The sequence below is a fragment of the Felis catus genome, chromosome B2 (genome assembly GCF_018350175.1).
Source record: "Felis catus isolate Fca126 chromosome B2, F.catus_Fca126_mat1.0, whole genome shotgun sequence".
Classification (NCBI taxonomy): Eukaryota; Metazoa; Chordata; class Mammalia; order Carnivora; family Felidae; genus Felis; species Felis catus.
Genome location: NC_058372.1, coordinates 90128316 through 90147548, shown reverse-complemented (window position 1 = coordinate 90147548; position 19233 = coordinate 90128316). Strand labels below are relative to the sequence as shown.

Sequence of the window (19233 nt, the reverse complement as noted above, 5' to 3'; positions counted from 1 at the left end):
AGTCAAGCATTACAGTAGTAAGGGCTTAGGGAGATTAGAAATAAATGAATCCAATTAAAGAACACATCTGTGAGATTTGATATGTCATAGGTATGAATGAACTGTTTGCACAGTAACTGTAAAGAAACCGTTAATGATTAACTATCTAGAAGAGGTTTAATCAAGAATAAATGCTATAGGACATATTTTAAAATATTTAAGTTAAACAAATGGAGATTTGTGCCTTTGAAAACATCGTGCCATGCCATCATTTTTGCTGTGTTTTTTCCTAGAGAGTTCAAAGCCTGAGGTTCTACTTTTCTATTATCTGCAGGAATGCCAGTGCCTTTGTGTTGTGTAGAAAAGGGCAGAGCTCTCAAAGGTGCCATGAGGTGTGGCCTTGCGGGGTCTCCCCACTGTATGTGGGAGAGGTTTGGGGACACTTTGGTCTTGAGTACAGAATGCAAATTTCCCAGTGTTGTGGGGAGATTATTTCTTTGTGATGACAAGTATTTTTTCTGTTCCAGGAGTTTGTAAGCAGTTGAGAATAGGAGGTGTGTTCTTCTTACCTTCTCTGCCAGTGGCTAGTTTTAGGGTTTAGGAATCAGTTTTGTATGGGTCTAAAGAACTGAGTGAGAAAGCTATTCCTGTGAAAACAGAACCTTTACCAAATATAAGGTGTTAGATAATGGGTTCCCCCATCACTTATCTACCTTAGGTATTTAAAGAATTCTAAGGGGAACATATATTTGAAAAACAGCAGTTTAATAAAATGACAGTGAAGATTAGGGGGATGGACACAGAGGGTGGGGAGGTGAGAAGGAAAAGAGAGGCCAGAATAGCATGTATGAATTTTATTTTCTGTTTGCCTCTTTCCCCCCCCCTAGAAGTGCATTGAATTAGCAGTCTTGACTGTGGAAAAGGAGACTGGCATTTTAAAAATTTATGCCTTTGGTGAAAGAGGCAGCACATTCTGCATTGATTTGTTCAGATCTAACTTTTAAAGACCGACACCTCCCTAACCACCCCCCACCCCACCAACCTCAAGAAAATAAGAAACAAAAAAGCTATAAGATCAGTAGCATTTGGAACCTAGATCTGTGGGATTTACAAATACACCTAAAATTTAGTAGCTATAGATATAGAATGAATTTTGGAGCATAAGAAATTAAGTTTTTCAGAACAAAAGATGTAGTCCCGCAAGTAGGGTTACTCCATTTAAACAGTGACAAATATGTCATCTATAACTCGCAGGAAACTAAGCCGTTGTTAGAAACTACATGGCAAGACTCTTTTTTTTCAATTGTAAGTAATAATTTAAGTTATATTATTCAAAGAAGGAAACAAAGTCATATAGTTCACATGAAAGCCTTCAGAGACAGATAATTCTGTAAGGTAGGAAGGGTGGAAAATAGAAAGTAAGTGAAATATATAGGCACCAAGAGAGCATATGGACATTTGGACATTTAAAAATTATAAATGGTGTTCATGAGAAGTTGAACCTGTGGGAAAAGAAGTTTAGTGGTGTTCTCTCTTCTGTAATTTAATAATATTCATAGAGAAGACACCCTGAAAACACAAGGCAGAGAAACTGGGAGCCATTTCAGTTGGAGGTGAGAATACCTGAATTTTGCTCCAATTGGAGTTTCTTTTTCAAGAAATATTTTTCTGATTATAAAAGTCATACATGTTTATTATAGAAAAAATTAACAATATACAGAGGTATAAAGAGAAGATAAAGAACATGTTTAATCTAGTTTCCAGATATTCACTATTGACATTTTAATTTTTTGCCTCCCACTACATGTATATGCATATACAGTACATATTAATTTAAAGAGATAAATTTTCATTTTATCAATAGTGTTTTTCACATCACTAGAGTAAAAAAAGTTAATGATTACCTAATATTTTATCACATGGGTACACCATAATTAAGTAATGGTTCTATTGTTGGTTTTTATTTGCTTACTTACAATCAAATGTAAGAAATTATGCTAAGTACCCTTGTGTATAGACTTTTGATACTTATCTCTGATTATTTTCATTAGATCTATTCCTAGAAGTGGAATTACTGGATTTAAGGAATGAACATTCTTAAGACTCTTGATAAACACTGCTAGTTTACTCTCTCTTATCATTGGTATGTAAGAATGCCCATTTATTTCAACTTGTCTTCATTGAGATTTTTTTGTCATTAAAATAAAATCTTTGTTGATTTGAAAGACAAAAGTGACAAAAAGAATCTGATAGAAACCTTAATTCGTATAGGTTATTACTAGTGAGGCTAAACCTTTAAAAATTGTTTCTCAGCAATTTGTGCATTGTTTACATCCTTTTTATATTTTTCTATTTCAGAGATACTGTATTTATTATCGCTTTGTAGAAGTTCTTTCTCTGGGGGTTTAAAGCACTATTCCTCCTCGCTCTTTCAATACAGTTGCAACAGTTTCAAATAAATGGTTGAGGATAAAATTAATTTAGTATTCCAGTTTGTGTAAGAATCACATATGCCATGCCTGAATTGTAACTTTACAAAAAATAAGTGCATTTTATTAATATACATAACACTAAAACAATAACATATTAATATAACACTAAAACAATAACATGACTTGTTTCTTTAATTTAGGATCTCACAGAATATCAGAATGATCATTATTAATTATAATCTGGGAATTTAAGAATCCCTCCCATAAACTTGCTTACTTAGTAGGTATTTTTTTCTTATTTATGTAGAGAGGTTTGCTAGTTTTTTGAATTTTTGGTCATTTGTATTTGAGATGAATAAAAATTTATTGCAGTGAGAATTATTTTGTTAATCACTTGCAAGTGAGAATATATTCTCTATAAGATATGGTGCTAGACAGTAAGTAGAGACTATCAAAAGAGAAGGTATTAAGGAGATTGTTGTCAAATACACCATTCACACTGTGTGACAGGAACTTAGGTGTGTTACGTGAATGTTAGAGGCAGTGGACAGTGTAGGAACTGAGAGGAGGGAGCAGGAAATCACTGTGGCCTGTGTGGGTAAAGAAGCAAAGTCAGATGCATGTTGTGGCAGGTCTGGACTTAGCTATATTTCAACATGTGTCATGGGTTTGTAGACAGGTATTTCACAATCCCTATCATGCAGATGGTTGACTTTGCTGCATCTTACCAAAATATTACAGTTTTGTACTGTATTGTTTTTTTTTGTTTGTTTGGTTATTGTTTGCCTATTGTTTTTGGTTGTTTACCTATTGTTTAGACCTTCGTCTTTGCTTCTTGAAATCACAATGTGATGGTAAACTTTGTGCCTAAGCCATCCCTTACCCTTGTGGTGCCATCCACTCCATAGCATGTTGGATGAGACCTACAAAGTAGAGGAGAAAGATATTTCTAGGCAGAGGCAGTGTTTATGTAAAACCAAAGACTTTTTGGGAACTACTAAAATCACCAAAGCAAATGGAGAAAACCACAAGGAGCAAACACAAATCCACTTATTAGTATGAGACTATTATATTTCCAAGGGTGCCTTAGCCTAATTTCCCAGCAGATGTCTTAGTTTGTGAGCCTCTCACAGTATGGAATCCTCCTTATCAGCTATCTCTGCTGGGCTCCATGGGAGCCTGAAAATGAAACATAAACTAGGTCTCTCTGCTGCAGAGGTTTACCTAGTGGCCTGGTGGTAACTCTGCCAGAATATAAAGAAGGTCATGCACTTCGTGTGACAGTGATTCTAGAATCCAATTAAAAAGTTTAGTATAAGACGCAGTCGTTCCTACTTAATCCGATCACAGTTTAATACAATCCTCTGCTTATTGCAGTCAGCGCCTTTGGAGCCAAATCAATTGCATGTCTTTGTTTCCACGTTTTCCTTGGTAATTTGATCACCTACAGCTGTTTGTTTTCTTTTTTTTAAAGCTCAATTGGGAAATCTGGCAATATCTTTTAAGAATTGCCACATAACATAAAACCAATAGAGAAACTTCAGAAGGACCAGTTTAAAAAACTGACATGACAGAAGCAAAACTTCGGTTGTCTAAAATAGAAGTGCAATAGGATATGGCAGAGTCGAAGAAGAAAAGTTCTTGCAGAGAATCTTGACTCAACATCAAGTGATAAAATACTGTTGATTGTTTATCTGTATAATTATTCCAACTCACCTGAAGGTTGTATGTATGGTTGTGCTGCTGTCGGCATCATGAGGACACCAGTCTTCCAGTCAAAATGATAGAAATCATATTAATGCATTTCTCTGAAGCTAAAAGCACCTGTTAGTGATATAAGTACCTTTTATTTGTTTTGCAAGGGCATCACCCTGAGCTTCCCATATGGCAAGTTGGCATTTACCTCACGAGTGATCATGGCATATTGCTGAAGGAAAGGCTGAGAAGGCCAATGGTGCAAAAATGGCCCCTTTTATTCTATTGGAATTTGAGTAACTCCAAATATGTACATGACTATTATAAAGTTTAGAGTAGACTCAGATGGTTAATTCTGCAAATTGAATGATTTCTGACTGTCCATAATGGAATAAGAGGATTACTTTGGTCTGTGCAAATACGAGTGAGATTGACAAGCTGCAAGTCCTAGTGATTGCAAATTACCTATTTCACATTGCTTTCAGAGCCGAGGTACCTGAGGATGTCTGCAGTTCTAGTACAAGTCATTCAAGGGGGGAAAAATCCAAACAAATGTAAATTGATATCAATAGCCATTTTGAAAAATATGCTAAAGGGCATATGCCACAGTTCCTCTTTTTGATATGCCAGTCGTATCTGGGAGAACAGAGTGAGCTGCCCTAGTGAGGGTAACCTGTGGAGTCCTGAACGTGGTCTGTGTGGCACTTTTCAGGAAGGCTTTAGAAGTAGAGCAGGGCTGTGTCCTGTCCCTCCTTTACTAAAGTCAGCTAAGTCCAATTCCTCACTGTACTCATTCAGAGTCTAAGTGCTGGGCACCCAAGTATTTCATTTTGTCCCCCTCCACAGGGAAACATCAAACAGCTTTACTAGACATATACCTAACTTTAGAGGATGGGTGTGTGTGTAATACCAGGATGTGCCTCACTTTGGGGGAAGGGAGGGCATGTCTGAGTTTGGAGGGAAATGGAACTCATAATGTGATTCCCATCAGCATCTAGACCTTTAATCTATACAAATGAAATAGTATAATAGAATTCTAAAAGTAAAACAAATGCTTTGTTCTTAGTGAATCTGCCATTCAGAGCTGCTCTTGGCACCACATCAACTGTACTTGAAATGTCTTTAAGTGGGTATTTTTTTTTTTGTTGTGCTTTTCATCTTAACCCATCTTTCAAGTTGTTAGAGGAATAGGAAGGCTGAGCTCCTCTCAGAGTGTCGGGTCTGTACTGTTCCAAGGTCTCTATTTGCTTACTTAGCAATGAAGAGCTCATCTTAATAAGTATTTTGGCCACACTGCATTAGAGTTTAGAGACTAAGAAGCAACAGAGTGCGTTGCAATGAGTTAGAGGTAGAAAGGAAAGAAATACAACATAAGGAAATGTTTGTAATGAAATGTATTACAGTTGCTACCAAAGTGAAACTACTGTCTTAGAGAAATCAGGTGCCAAAAAAGTGCCACAAACTGTGGAGATGAAGAAATAATACTTAGTATTAATTGAACATTTACCAAGTTCTAGGCACTGTGCCATGAATTTCTCACATAATATTTTTCTGAACCTTAGCACATCCACATGAGTTATAAAGAGGAAAAAGAGGTCTCGATGGGTTGTTACACAGTAAGTGGCTCAAATTGTGATCTACCTGACCTCATGATCTTTTGCTAAGTTCTGGTGGATTCTTTGTGATCTTTTTAGATGTGCATCAAAATATTAATTTTTTTATCAAGAGTATAACTCTTTTTGTATTAATTAGCATTTTCATGTGAATATGTAGAAATTCAAATCATTTGTTGGTTTTAAATCTTTAAGCCTCTTTGGAGTATGTCTATCATTGGGAACTATGCAAGAATTTTGGAAAGACTTCTTCAGTAGTTGAGATGCATACTTTGGGAGTCTGAAGAGAAAAATGGAGGAATCCTGGTTTGCTCTCTGCTTCTTGACATGAAGTCCCTGTGCTGAAATGTTGCATTCAAAATGAGTTTTAGTGCTTGCTTCGGCAGCACATATACTAAAATAGGAAGGCTACAGAGATCAGCATGTTCCCTGTGCAAGGATGACACAGAAATTCGTGAAGCATTCCATATTAAAAAAAAGAATGAGTTTTAAAAATTATTTGGCCATATTTTCAGGGGTGCAATGTTTTTGTCTAAAGTAAGTCTAAGTAAGTACTGTTGGGCAGGGACTGAATGGATATTCTGCTACCAAGAGCCCATATGACACAGGAGATACCCAAGAATGGAGGCTGTCAGAGCCCACCTTGCTCACTGTCACATGCACATGATCTCAGGGCAGGTGGGTCAGGGGACTCACGGCCTAAAGGGGTCTTTTCCATCAGAGAAATACTTCTAGGCTGCTGGTTATTAGCAGTCATTGAGGAAAACAGTCCTTTCTGATTTGTGTCTTTGTCTTCTTCCTCTTCCAAATGTGTGAAATATTGTGCAAATCGCCATTGGAATATAACAAAGTATCTTTTGACTCTTGCCCTCTAGGAACTTAGAACCCCTAGGAAAGACTAGACACTGTCACTTGAAAAATAAGGTTGGAAGAAGAAAAAAAGAGTTTCTGGTCCCCTCCCTGTTTCCCTCAGGAAGTGGCCCTGGTGTCTTCTTCATGAGCACAGCAACTTAGTCCTTCTGTTCATTGATGTCTCCCCAGGGCCTCCACAGAGACACTCAGTATTGAAGGAATGAATGAGGTTAGAGGCGAGTAGGATTTAAAATAGTTCTTTTTAAGAGGAGTTCTATAGGTATGTGTTGAAAGAGCAGGGGAGGAAAGTATAAGGTCAGTTTGGGGAGAACTATTTTGAGTGAAGTGAAGGGCCATTGAAGGAAAATTTTCAGATACTGTCAGAAAAATAGGTGGGAGCCACATGTTGGAGAGAATTGAATTTCTGACCAAGGAGTGCCCAGAATGTGTGTTGTGTGTTTTCCTTAGGGGGTGATTAGAGTAGGAAAGTAGACCATCAGTATGATTCAACTTCCCAAGCTTGGAAGGCAAATTGCATGCCCATCTTCTAAATTTTTGCTGCTTATGCAGGATAATTTTTTTTTTTACTTGCACTGAGTTGATGGACTATTTGATATGAAGTCATTGTAATTTGCTGACATATACCACTACACTGTAGTTTGTGGCCATGATATTATTGAACCTGTTTTAGCTGATTTCTATCCCCTGTCACTTGAGGGACTCCTTGCCTGAATTATCCTTTTGCCTTTGCCTGATCTCTTTGTAGAAGAACAAACAGGGAAAAGGAAGAGAAGATAAATGAATGGTTGCTGATCTATGGAAATCTACCAATCACTTTAACATATCTAACTTTATTAATTTATTACATTTAATATACATATCTTAATCCAAAGGATATTAAAAATGCATGTAAATTTTTTAAAAAGGTGAACCCATTAGAGAAAAGGAAAAATAAAATAAGAAAAATAAAGGAAGCCAGTGGTGTTTGCTGCACAGAACACCTGGTACAGTTGTTAGAGGTGGTTACAAATCGGATTTGGGACTCAGAGCCTTTTGACTTCCAGTGGAAAGAGGGAAACATGGTGAGTTAGATGATTCACGGTGTTTGTGAGATAAAAAGAAATCAATTACCCAGGAGCAAGCAGCCCAGCTAGTTCTGGAACCTGAGAGAAAATTCTCCCACGAGTCCTCATAAAGAAGACTATGAAACATTTTTCTTTTTGGCTGCCAGTGGGAAGGGTTGATACCCTCTTATGAAAATGGAGGAGTCAGACAACATTCTCTGCTGCCTGGAAGCAGGCTGAGATGGTAGCTGGGCAGGGCCAAGCTGTCATCTTCAGCCCCTAAATACCTCAAGCAATACCTTTATAATGAACTCTCTAAGATATACTCTTTATCCCCTTCCTATCACAGCCTTCAGTTATTATGTTTAATATTTGTTTACTGTTTCTTCTTCCAAATAGCTTGTAATCTGCAGAAGGGCAGGGACTCTAGGCATCTTATTTATCTTTCATTTCCACATAGCACAAAACCTGGCATATATTAAGAGCTTCGTAGATATATATTGAAGATGGAGTGGAAAGAACTGGTGCTTAAAAGAGATTTTTAACTACTTACAAGCCTGGTCTCACTGGTTTGCTAGCTATAAAAATATTAGGAATGTTTACCAGAATGATTGATCTTGAAACAGCTGATGTTCTTCTTGCCAGTAATCAGATAGGATCAGTTTACCAGACAACTCAGTTATCTGCTGAGTTCACCCTACACAGAAAATGTTGAGAGTAGAGTTTATAATCTGTACCTCACCGATGAGGACACAAAAGCTCAGAGAAGTTGAATTACAGATTTATTTCCTACTTATAAAAATAATCCAAAATGTATTTTAAAATCAAGACAATTTCATGAGCATATTGTATCACTTGGCTGTGGTACGTGGGGCAGCTACATCCCTACCCGTTAGTTAAATGTTAGGCATTTCTAAAATAATCAAGGTGTTTGTGGCAACCAGTTATATGGCTAACTTTTGCTTGCTTCCCTTTTCAAATATGGATTACTGCCATTCCTGGTGAGAGAACACATGTATCCATTTCCTGTGGTGGCAGATTAAGGGCTGTGTCCTCTCACCCTGCAGGGACACGGAATACAAAGGTTTGCAGCTCTCCCTGGATCAGATCTCAGCCTCTAAACCAGCCTTCTCCTACACCAGCAGCTCCACTCCTACCGTGACTGACAACAGGAAGGGGGTCAAGTCCAGGCTCTCCGGCTCAAAGTCAAAATCCAGGACTTCCCCATATCCTCAGGTCGGTGCACTGCCATTTTGCAACTTTCTTTTTTTGTAACTTGGTTTGGTCTTGAAGTTGGGCAAGTATTAAAATGGTTTGGAATTAATTATCTGGTTGTAATAAATTTAAAACTTTATATATCTGGAAAACTTTTCTCAAACTATCTTCTTCCTTCTCTTCTTCCTTTAAAATAGGTATGCTAGTAAAAATTTGAAATGATCTTGTGATTAACTGGTTTTATATGAAGATCATGAGAGACTCAGTTGTAGTCGGAACCATAACTGTTATTTCAAGGAGATTTATCCTAAAAATTTCCCCTCAAGCAAAATATGGAAAGCTAGAGCTTGACATAGTAAAATCGATTTTTAGGACAGGGACTGAAGTAGAAGGAAATTAAGAGTGGGAGGCAAAGAATCAAGGATGCATTTCACCATGAGATTTGAGCACAGGAGAACTATTTTGGGAAATAGTCTACCAGATGGGGGTAAGGATAGGAAAAGAAACTCTCTTCTCATCTGTACAAGGTGATGAGCAGATAAGACCCAGAGGAGGTATTCCAGAAACAATGCAAGGTACAAAGATGAGTCTGTATTCTTGGAAGGAAAAAATTATTTTTCTGATCAGTCACTGAGATGTAGAAACTAGACAGTCTCAAGATATATGCACAACTCTCTTCTGGCCTGAAAGAAGTAGGACAGAACTGGGGATCCCCTACTGCCAGGACCCTGTGACCATCTCACCTCCTCTGTCCTTTTCTGGTTTTTTTTTTTTATGTTTATTTATTTATTTTTGAGAGAGAGAGACAGAGAGAGAGAGAGAGACAGAGAGAGAGAGAGAGACAGAGAGACAGAGAGAGAGAACAAGCAGGGGAGGGTCAGTGAGAGGGGAAACAGAGAATCTTAAGCAGGCTCCAGGCTCTGTGCTGTCAGTTCAGAGCCTGACATGGCACTCAAACTCATGAACCATGAGATCATGACCTGAGTGAAGTCAGACGTTTAACCAACTGAGCCACCCAGGCGCCACTTACCTCTTTCCTTTTCTCTGTGGTGCCACATCGCTGGAGTAACTCAGGAGATAATTGCTGGGCTTATATAAAGCTAAACTGGATTTTGAGTCATTTTGTCAAAGTGGTCTTTATCATTTATGTTTTAAATGTATTTTTTAAGCAAAAAATGACTAGTGGTCACAGAAACTGTTATTTCCTTACTTATCAGAGCTCTATTATTCTGTTGATTTCTACAAATACATATACTATTTGAGAAAATGTCATTCATTGAACTAATGCTCACTAAGAAGCTACTATTTGCTAGATTATTTTAGCAGCTTGGTATATAAAGATGAGAAGATCATGAGCCCCAAGAGACTTATGTCACACAGTTTAAAATCTCTCACAGAAGCCAGATCTCTTCACTCTGACAAAAGGGAGAAAGTAGGTATGTGATGCCCAGACAGTTTTCAGTGTGCACCCTCTGTTATGAGGACTGAGCACTTTATGTAAAAAGTACGTTTTAGTTAAAGTCACTGTGGAGGAGGAGTTGCTTCTTTTTGTTAAACATCTCAGAAGGTTTTCTTATTACAATCTTGTACCTCAGGGAAAAAAGTTTCACTGTCTCTTTTTACTACTTGGAAGAATGGATTATGCCTTTGGGTAATTCCATCCTTAAATATACAGGAGTGCTGAACACACAGAGGAAAGAGAAATTTAAATTAGGAAATGCTAAGTTAAGAAGGAATTTATCCATTTTTACACAGTAATTAAGGTGCAAAAACAAAGTCCCCCCATTGGACTTCCAAAAACTCATGAATTCTGTTTTCCTTTTTAAAATTTTTTTTAATGTTTACTTTATTTTTGAGAGAGAAAGAGAGAGAGAGCATGAGCAAGGGAGGGGTGGAGAGAGAGGGAGACAGAGAATCCAAAGCAGGCTCCAGGCTCTGAGCGGTCAGCCCAGAGTCTGATGCGGGGCTCAAACTCATGGACTGTGAGATCATGACCTAAGCTGAAGTCAGACACTTAACCAGCTGAGCCACCCAGGTGCCCCTGAATTCAGTTTTCTTGCATGCACAGCTCTAACGTCTAAAATGTCTATTAGTTTACTCTAATGGTAGACTACTCATTTTTTTTTTTTAATCTTGTAACTGTCAGTAGACTTCTCTTTGCATGTGTGGTCAGGGAGGAATTAATTTGAAAGTGCCTGGGTGATTCAGTCAAGTGACTCTCGAATTTAGCTTAGGTCATAATCTCACAGTCATGAGATCGAGCCCCACATTGGACTCTGCATCAGGCTTGACGTTGGGCATGGAGCCTGCTTAAGATTCTTTCTCCCCCTCTCTCTGCCCTTCTCCTGCTCTCTCTCTCTCTCTCTCTCTCAAAAAATGAGAAAGTTATACATGTTCCCTAGTTTAAAAGTAATACAGGAGAGTTGAAAATAGAAAAAACACTTCTCTTGCCTCATTTTCCCTCTCTAAAAATGCACTTTCTTCTAGAAGTATTCTGTGACGTATAAAAATCATGCAAATGCACACACATAATGTCCGTATAGGATTTTTCTTTATGTTGTGTGTTCATTTTTGTGGTTAATACTTACATATATGTAGTCCTTGTAATTTTGGCCATATGTCTCATTTGAAATCACAGTCATGAATTAAGTTTACTTACCATTTATGTGCCTAGTAAAGGTTATTCTTTAATTGTGTTTACTTTAGATAGTCATGGTGCTAGGTCAATCACTGACTGAGTTCCTACTGTATGGGCTACTAATATGTAGAGATCAGAAATGGAACTCACAGTTTATGCTTTAGGAGCCACTTCTATAGACAGATGAAGGAACAGATGTTTGCAGTGAATTGTCATGGGGATGAGCAGAGGGTCTCCCGGGGGCACATCAGCAAAGCATGAAATCCAGGGCAAACTCATCACTGTTTCTGCTGGAAGAAAGCAACTTGGTAGTATCATCTTGGATTCCAAATCCTCAGGAATGTTAAAGAAAAAAGATTAGCTACTCAAAAGTCTCATTTGTTTCAAATTATTCTTATATAATAAAGGGATACTTAGCTTTTAATTTTCATTCATCATTGCTCATATGTGTCTTTGGCTCAGTAGATGTTAGCTGAGCACTGAAGGGTGCTATGCTGGCCATTGTGGTGAACGAGGGTAGCAGGTGGGTGAAAGGTGCTAGAATATAAAGAAGTGGTGTAAGAAATGTCGTTATGTTTTGCAGTACAGCAGAAATAACACATGAGAATAAGTAACGTATAAGAAAGAGATGGTGTACACAAAGGGCTTCATGAATGATGTCAGCTGCGTGGACTATAGCCTGGATGATGGGGGAATGCATTGTGCCTGACCTGGCTTTGAGAGTAGGATTCAGGTAGACAGGCATAAGGGAAAGGAGAGGACACTTCAGAAAGACCAACATTATGAAGAAACACAGAAAGGTGTTGTGATTGGGACTGGAGGTGAAGTGGGGAAGAATTTGTCCCTGTGGATGAGGACGCAGGGTGATATGTTTGGAAGCACTGATTGGTGCCAAATATCTGCCAAACCAAGGAATTTAATTTGTTTTGGGAAGAACCAGTAAAGTTTTTTTTTTACTTTAACCAATTTATACACACTTTATTTTTTTAAGTGACAGAAATAAAAAATTTTTAATATAATTTATTGTCAAATTGGCTAACACACAGAGTGTAAAGTGAAAGTGTGTGCTTGGTTTTTGGGGTAGATTCCTGTGGTTCGTCGTTTTCATACAACACCCAGTGCTCATCCCAACAGGTGCCCTCCTCAATGCCCATCACCCATTTTCCCCTCTCCCTCATGCCCCCATCAACCCTCAGTTTGTTCTCTGTATTTAAGTCTCTTATGGTTTGCCTCCCTCCCTCTCTGTAACTATTTCCCCCCCCCCTCCTTCCCTTCGCACATGGTCTTCTGTTGAGTTTCTCAAGATCCACATATGGGTGGAAACATACAGTATCTGTCTTTCTCTGACTGACTTATTTCACTCAGTGCAATACCTTCCAGTTCCATCCACATTGCTGCAAATGGCATTATTTCATTATTTCTCATTGCTAAGTAGTATTCCATTGTACATATAAACCACATCTTCTTTATCCATTCATCAGTTGATGGACATTTAGGTTCTTTCCATAATTTGGCTCTTGTTGAAAGCACTGCTATAAAAATTGGGGTACATTTGCCCCTATGTATCAGCACTCCTTTATCTTTTGGATAGATTCCTAGAAGTGCTATTACTGGGTCATAGGGTAGTTCTATTTTTAAATTTTTGAGGAACCTCTGCACTGTTTTCCAGAGTGCTGCACTAGTTTGCATTCCCACCAACAGTACAAGAGGGTTCCCATTTCTCCACATCCTCGCCAGCATCTGTTGTTTCCTGAGTTGTTCATTTTAGCCACTCTGACTGGAATGGGGTGGTATCTCAGTGTGGTTTTGATTTATATTTCCTTGATGATGAGTGATGTTAAGGCTCTTTTCATGTGTCTGTTGGCCATCTGGATGTCTTCTTTGGAAAAGTATCTATTCATGTCTTCTGCCCATTTCTTCACTGGATTATTTGTTTTTTGGGGTGTTGAGTTTGGTAAGTAAAGGTTTTTGAACAGGAAATGAGAACATTAAGGTGGCTGAAACAAGGCACACTCCTCATTTAAATAATCCTGACGCACATCTGTGAAGGTCTGAACTAAAGTTCTCTACGGAGGTAAAAGGCATTATAGAGGAAGAATGGATGACATTCTTTGTATCCTTGGCTGCTTGTACCTCTGCTCCTTGTAGAGATATTTTGATCATTAAAGATTTATCTTGAAATTGTGTTTTAAAGCTTATTTCTTGTAGTTAGTGACACACTTATAGTGAATTTTCCTTCATGGGTTAACAGAGCCGTAATAAATGCATTTTCAGTTCCTAAATGATCAAGCTTCTGTGTTTAATTTTAAATACTTCTTCCCCTTTTCTCAAAAATAAAATGTTATTTCCATGTTCATATATTTTTAGCATGCAGATTCTCATTAGAATTTTCAAGAGGCAGTTTCCAGAGGAAAGCTGAGCTCACGGGGTAACGTCTTGCTCCTCTTATTAGTTATGTAAATGGTGATTTAATGATTCTATCAATGTTCTCTGTTAGGCTCTTTGCTCTCTTATGTATTAGGCATATCTAGAAATTTCTCAAAGATGTCTGATGAACGTCAATCAATAACACTGCTTTTTGGAATTATGCAGTCACCTTCTTTTAACATGTGAGACATGCATAAATTGTGATTCACTGTCACCACCCAGTTTGCAGTAATAGATGAACCTTCAGTACCCTCCCGGTATGAGATGCTCTTGGGAATGATTTTAGACCTGATTATATTATAGTCACTTAATGAATGACTCAATCACCTTTGAACCTCTATGTATTACTCAGGACAAGAAAGGTCAAAACAGAATTGTTTTGAATGGTTTTGGAAAAATTGTTGTAGGCAATGTTATAGTTAATTTCCAAAGATTCTGCACAGAGCTACTGTGCTTCTGTATAGCGACAACTCTGTTAGGTCCTGGGGATACATTGTGACAGTTGTATTTTATTGGTATTGGGTTTATATTCATGAAAATAACAACTTGTTTTTATGGTTCTGTTGAATTAGAAATGTAGAGTTTATGGAATTTATTTTTCAGACCTTATCTGTTAGCGATTGCTACAATAATTTCCACCTGTTTTTATGGAACAAGTCATGGCTACTCTAATATAGTTGGACGTTCCCTTGCCATGGTTTAATCATGTCAATCATGAATAAATTGTCTCCTTAGTCCCTATACCGCCCCCCGCCTCCCATTCAACCTCCTGATTCCAGTTTCCTTTTAAACTTCTCATTATGGCATGTTTATAGTTGTTATGTTTATTATAGACAGTGTGTGCCCTCTTGTTTTATTGCATCATCCTGCCCTCCTCTTGCTTTTTCCCTAGTCAGTAATAACCAATACACTATATAATTCTGTAATAACAGGGCATGCGTAAGACTACGTGTGCTTCTGAAAGCTGAAAGTATTTAATGGCTTGCTACAGATACACTGTAACACTTGCAGGTTTTACTCCACATCTGTTACCTTAAATAATCCCACAGAATCCTCTTAATTTTCACTGCCAGCAATCTGGCTTCCTTTTGGTAAAGGTAAAAACTCTCTCTCTGCAAAGGTTCTTTCTAGCTTCAAAAATGCACCAGTGACTGTTATGCCAAGAACCTGACTTTTTTTCAGTTCCAGAGAAAAGAAGGACCAAAGGTTTCTCAAGTATAGTACTTTTATGACTACCAGGATAGACATCCCTTCATTTCATGTTTTATAGGTAGCATGAAAACATGTTATCCTTGACCATGAACAGCAAAAAGCTTTCAATGCATCTTTCAAATAAATGAGGTTATCTTCCTAGAAATTCTCATTCACATTTTCTGGCCATGTATAAACTTGAGATTAGTCTCCCTCTCTTATAGCAATATCAGGAGAGTATTAGAGTGGACCTTTTTGGTATTTTTAGACCCTCTTCATAAATGAAACTCTGAGTATTATTTTAGAAAAAATTCTGCTCAGGAAGGTGAGACCTCTGTGTTACAGATTTGTTCTTTGGTTTTTACTAACTCTTACATTTAGTTAAATAACTATTAGGTACACTAAAATGCTAAAGGTGGGTCCTTAAGGAACATGTGCATGGTCTTGCTGGGGAGGCAGGGCAACATTGTAGAGAAGAATTGTCAGCTATGGGACCCTATGGCCACAGCTTCTGCCTTTTTATTCCCTTGGCACGTGGTTGAGACAAGAGCACAGTGGTGTCCAGGATTAACGGATGGATGAGCCCATGATGGTAACAGAGTAGGTACAGAAAACAATAGGGCAGTGATGAGACGTATCAAATTCTGGGGATACAGTCCTTGCCCCAGAGGGCTTACAGATTCATTGGGGGAGATAAAAATGTAAAAAGGTATTTAAAACCCGGTGTAGTATAAAATGGCATGTGGTGTGCACTGGGGTCTGACCTGCTTTTCCAGCAGTGGACTGGAGGTGGGTGTTGGGGGCTGCCAGTGAGAGAAGCAATGGCCTCTAGGCCTAGAGACCTCACGTGTCATGAGGAGTTATCAGCAGGTGCAAATGTATCCCTGTTTGCAAGGTTTGCAGTGGGGCTATGGGATGACAGTTAATAAAGCCTTTTTACCTCATGGGTGCTCCCTCAAGGACCAGACCCATGCTTGATCCCCCAGCTGTGCTTCTCTATCCTCTCACGCATTTACCCTTCTTCTTGCATTGCCTGTGTCCTAGGAGTTCCCTCTCTCTGGAGGATTACAGTGGTATCTTAATTCCCACTCCCACCCCCACCCCCGACTTTGGGACATTTTCCTCTACAGTCTGCCCTGCTTCCCAGATTGACCTTAAAAGACCACCAATCACGTCAGTGCTTGGAGACCTGCCAAAGCCCTAGCTATTACTTAAGGTCACCTGTAATTGGGTCCTAAATTACCTGAACCCTGTGATGCAGCCAGATCAGTCTGCTCACTATTTGCTGGACCCCTTGTCCTTTCCTGCCTCCATGCTTGTGCTTGTGTATTTATTTCTGCCTGCATTGCCTCTGTTTTTCAAAATTCTTCCTATCTTCCAAGGCCTAGGTTGAATGCTACCTCTTTCATGAAATTTAACTGGATTATATTTCTCCTCTGGATCTCTTTTTAGAATAATTTATCTTTTACTGCCTTTCTAGATATATTGTATCTTCTCATGTCTACTGCACCCCCACCCTGGCTTCTAGTATGTGTCGTCCACATATTTACTCACTAAATGTTAATGGAATGAATGAATGAATGAATGATTACATTAAAAAGTGTGGGGCTACCTTGTTGGTTGCCTGTAGAGGTATAAAAACTCCAAGGAGGGAAAACATTCTGCTACTAAGGAATTTATAACCTACGTAAAGAGAAAAAAGATAGACATGAAAACAGCCTAAGTATAGTTTCACAGATGCAAAATCCTGCAGCACAAATCAGACACTTAGGTGCTGAGGAAGAATTAGGTGTAGGAGAGTAAATTAGATGCGTTGCAAGACTAACACTTTGGATAAGCATTTTCTGGCTCTCACTCCAGGAGCAGAGAACCATCCACATTTCAAGCAGACTTTCTAGTCTCCATGTCCCCACTGTCATCTTCAATGCAACAATGAAGATATGTGACAGCTGATATTTGCTTGTGTGTGTGTGTGTGTGTGTGTGTGTGTGTGTGTGTTACAAAATAATTTCATTGACATTGTGTCTGCACATAGAATGCCTTTGGAATGTCTCTCATCTCAGAGACCTATCTTTCTTTACAGAGTCAGCCCTAGTTCTAGGGCTCAGTCCCCACGATCAGTGGATACTTCCTACATCACTCTCTTATTCTTCATTTAATAATCAATTTGCACTTTTTTATTATAGGGAACAGAAAGTAGGTAATATGGCTGCCAATCTGTTGGCTCAGTTCTGTGACACTGCCAAGAATATCTTGGGCAGCCAGTCCTTTGTCCAGACCCAGAGTAAACCCACAGAAGACCCAACAGTGCTGCAGTAAGGGATTGGAGCAGGTGGCACCACCTGGACCCATCTAATTCATGCCCATCTAATCTGCCAGCTCTAGGTGAAAAATCAGAGGGTGAGGGAGAGCATGGGGATGGAAGTCATTCTGGCTCATGTCCGAAGTCCACCATGGAGGAATATCACCATTAAAACTAATGTTACTGGCCCTGGAAACCCAGAATTTACCCAGTGGGCTAGAACTATTTCTGTATTGACTGTGCAAGTTGGGATATTCTTTTTTTTTTAATTTTTAAAATGTTTATTTATTTTTGAGACAGAGGGAGACAGAGCGCGAGTGGGGGAGGGCCAGAGAAAGAGGGAGACACAGAATCTGAAACAGGCTCCAGGCTCTGAGCTGTCAGCACAGAGCCCGATGCAGGGCTCAAACCCACGAACCGTGAAATCATGACCTGAGTTGAAGTCGGACACTTAACCAACTGAGCCACCCAGGTGCCCCTGCAAATTGGGACATTCTTGATCATTTACAGCTACATATGCCATGACATAAAGGACTTAATCAAATGTTTCTTCTATGTTTATTACCTCTTGAAAATCTTCAGTGCAGGAGTGCCTGGGTGGCTCAGTCAGTTGAGCGTCTGACTTCAGCTCAGGTCATGATCTCAGGGTTTGTGAGTTCGAGCCCTGCATCAGTCTCTGTGCTTGACAGCTCGGAGCCTGGAGTCGGCTTCACATTCTGTGTTTCCTCACTCTGCCCCTCCCCTGCTCTCTGTCTCTGTCTCTCTCTCTCTCAAAAATAAATAAACATTAAAAAAAAACTTCAGTGCAATGAAAATGCCTGCAAAATTTTAGGACTTTACCTTTGGATTTCCGAAAGGATGTGGATTGTGGATTTGATGGTTTGGGAACAGCTCTCTCCATATGGAACCCTATAGGAGATTCCTTATAGAATTACATTGGAGGAAACCTGGCCTCCGGTCCAGGGTGCTGATTCCTTTCCAGCTGCACATCAGCCTGACAGCTAATGAGATGTCAACTATGGTTACTTTTCTGTGAGAAAAACGAGTGAGCCAGATCCCAGAAACATTTTTATAACTGTGGGGGGTGGATTAAGAGAAGGCCTATGACGTTTCAAACCATACTTGAGACACATTTAAAAACTTCTCATGTTTCTACTTAATGAAATATATAAGGGAATTTACAGGTACGAAATATTTCTCACCAGAATATTCTTTGAGCTAAAAACAACTAAAATGTGTATTGAAGTTAAAAGCAATATCACAATAAGTAATAGTTATAAGTGGAACAAATCATAAAAATAATGAGAGAAAATCTTGTGAACACATTTTTAAAACATTGATTTTGAGAAGCTGACAATTTATATTATTTTCTAAATGAAGGAAGAAGTGGCCAAAATATTTAAAATTGCTAAAATTGCATTTTGAGTCAGTGCTTGCTTTCTAATTGTTTATGGTATGAATAGAAATATTTATTGCTCAGTTCTTCCAGTAAGACCATTCTTGACTCTGGGATGTGACTCCATTGATATATATTTTTTTAATGCATTCTCTAATTTTTCTCGAGGAAGTTTTTTAAAGCTTAACTCTTTAAGAGCTATATGCAGTTAAGCTGGATATCATAAGAAAAAATTATGAAGATTGTTTTCCAATGCTAAATATTTTGCTACTTGTGTACAAATTATGTTATACTTAGCCTTTCTTGATATGTAGTCAATACGGAAATTATTCTTGCTGTTGATTAATATGACAATCGATTAGAAAAGGTGGAACAAGAAATTTCTACCTACCACTTGTAGGAATGCAGGAATGTAGAAAGTAATGCCTA

At 38.5% G+C, this 19233-nt stretch overlaps 1 protein-coding gene and 1 non-coding gene across 6 annotated transcripts in view; both read left to right on the top strand.

Annotated features, from left to right (window-relative positions):
• Positions 1-19233, top strand: part of SIM1 (SIM bHLH transcription factor 1) — a 69390-nt gene that overhangs the window by 30181 nt on the left and 19976 nt on the right. For all 5 annotated transcript variants that reach the window (XM_023254196.2, XM_023254195.2, XM_045057885.1 and 2 more), the window contains one exon: positions 8703-8871. In XM_023254196.2, coding sequence (XP_023109964.1) covers positions 8703-8871 — 169 coding nt within the window. The remainder of the gene's footprint in view (positions 1-8702; positions 8872-19233) is intronic.
• On the top strand, positions 6090-6193 carry LOC111560648. The gene has a single exon (XR_002742650.1). It is a non-coding gene; the product is annotated as a U6 spliceosomal RNA (small nuclear RNA).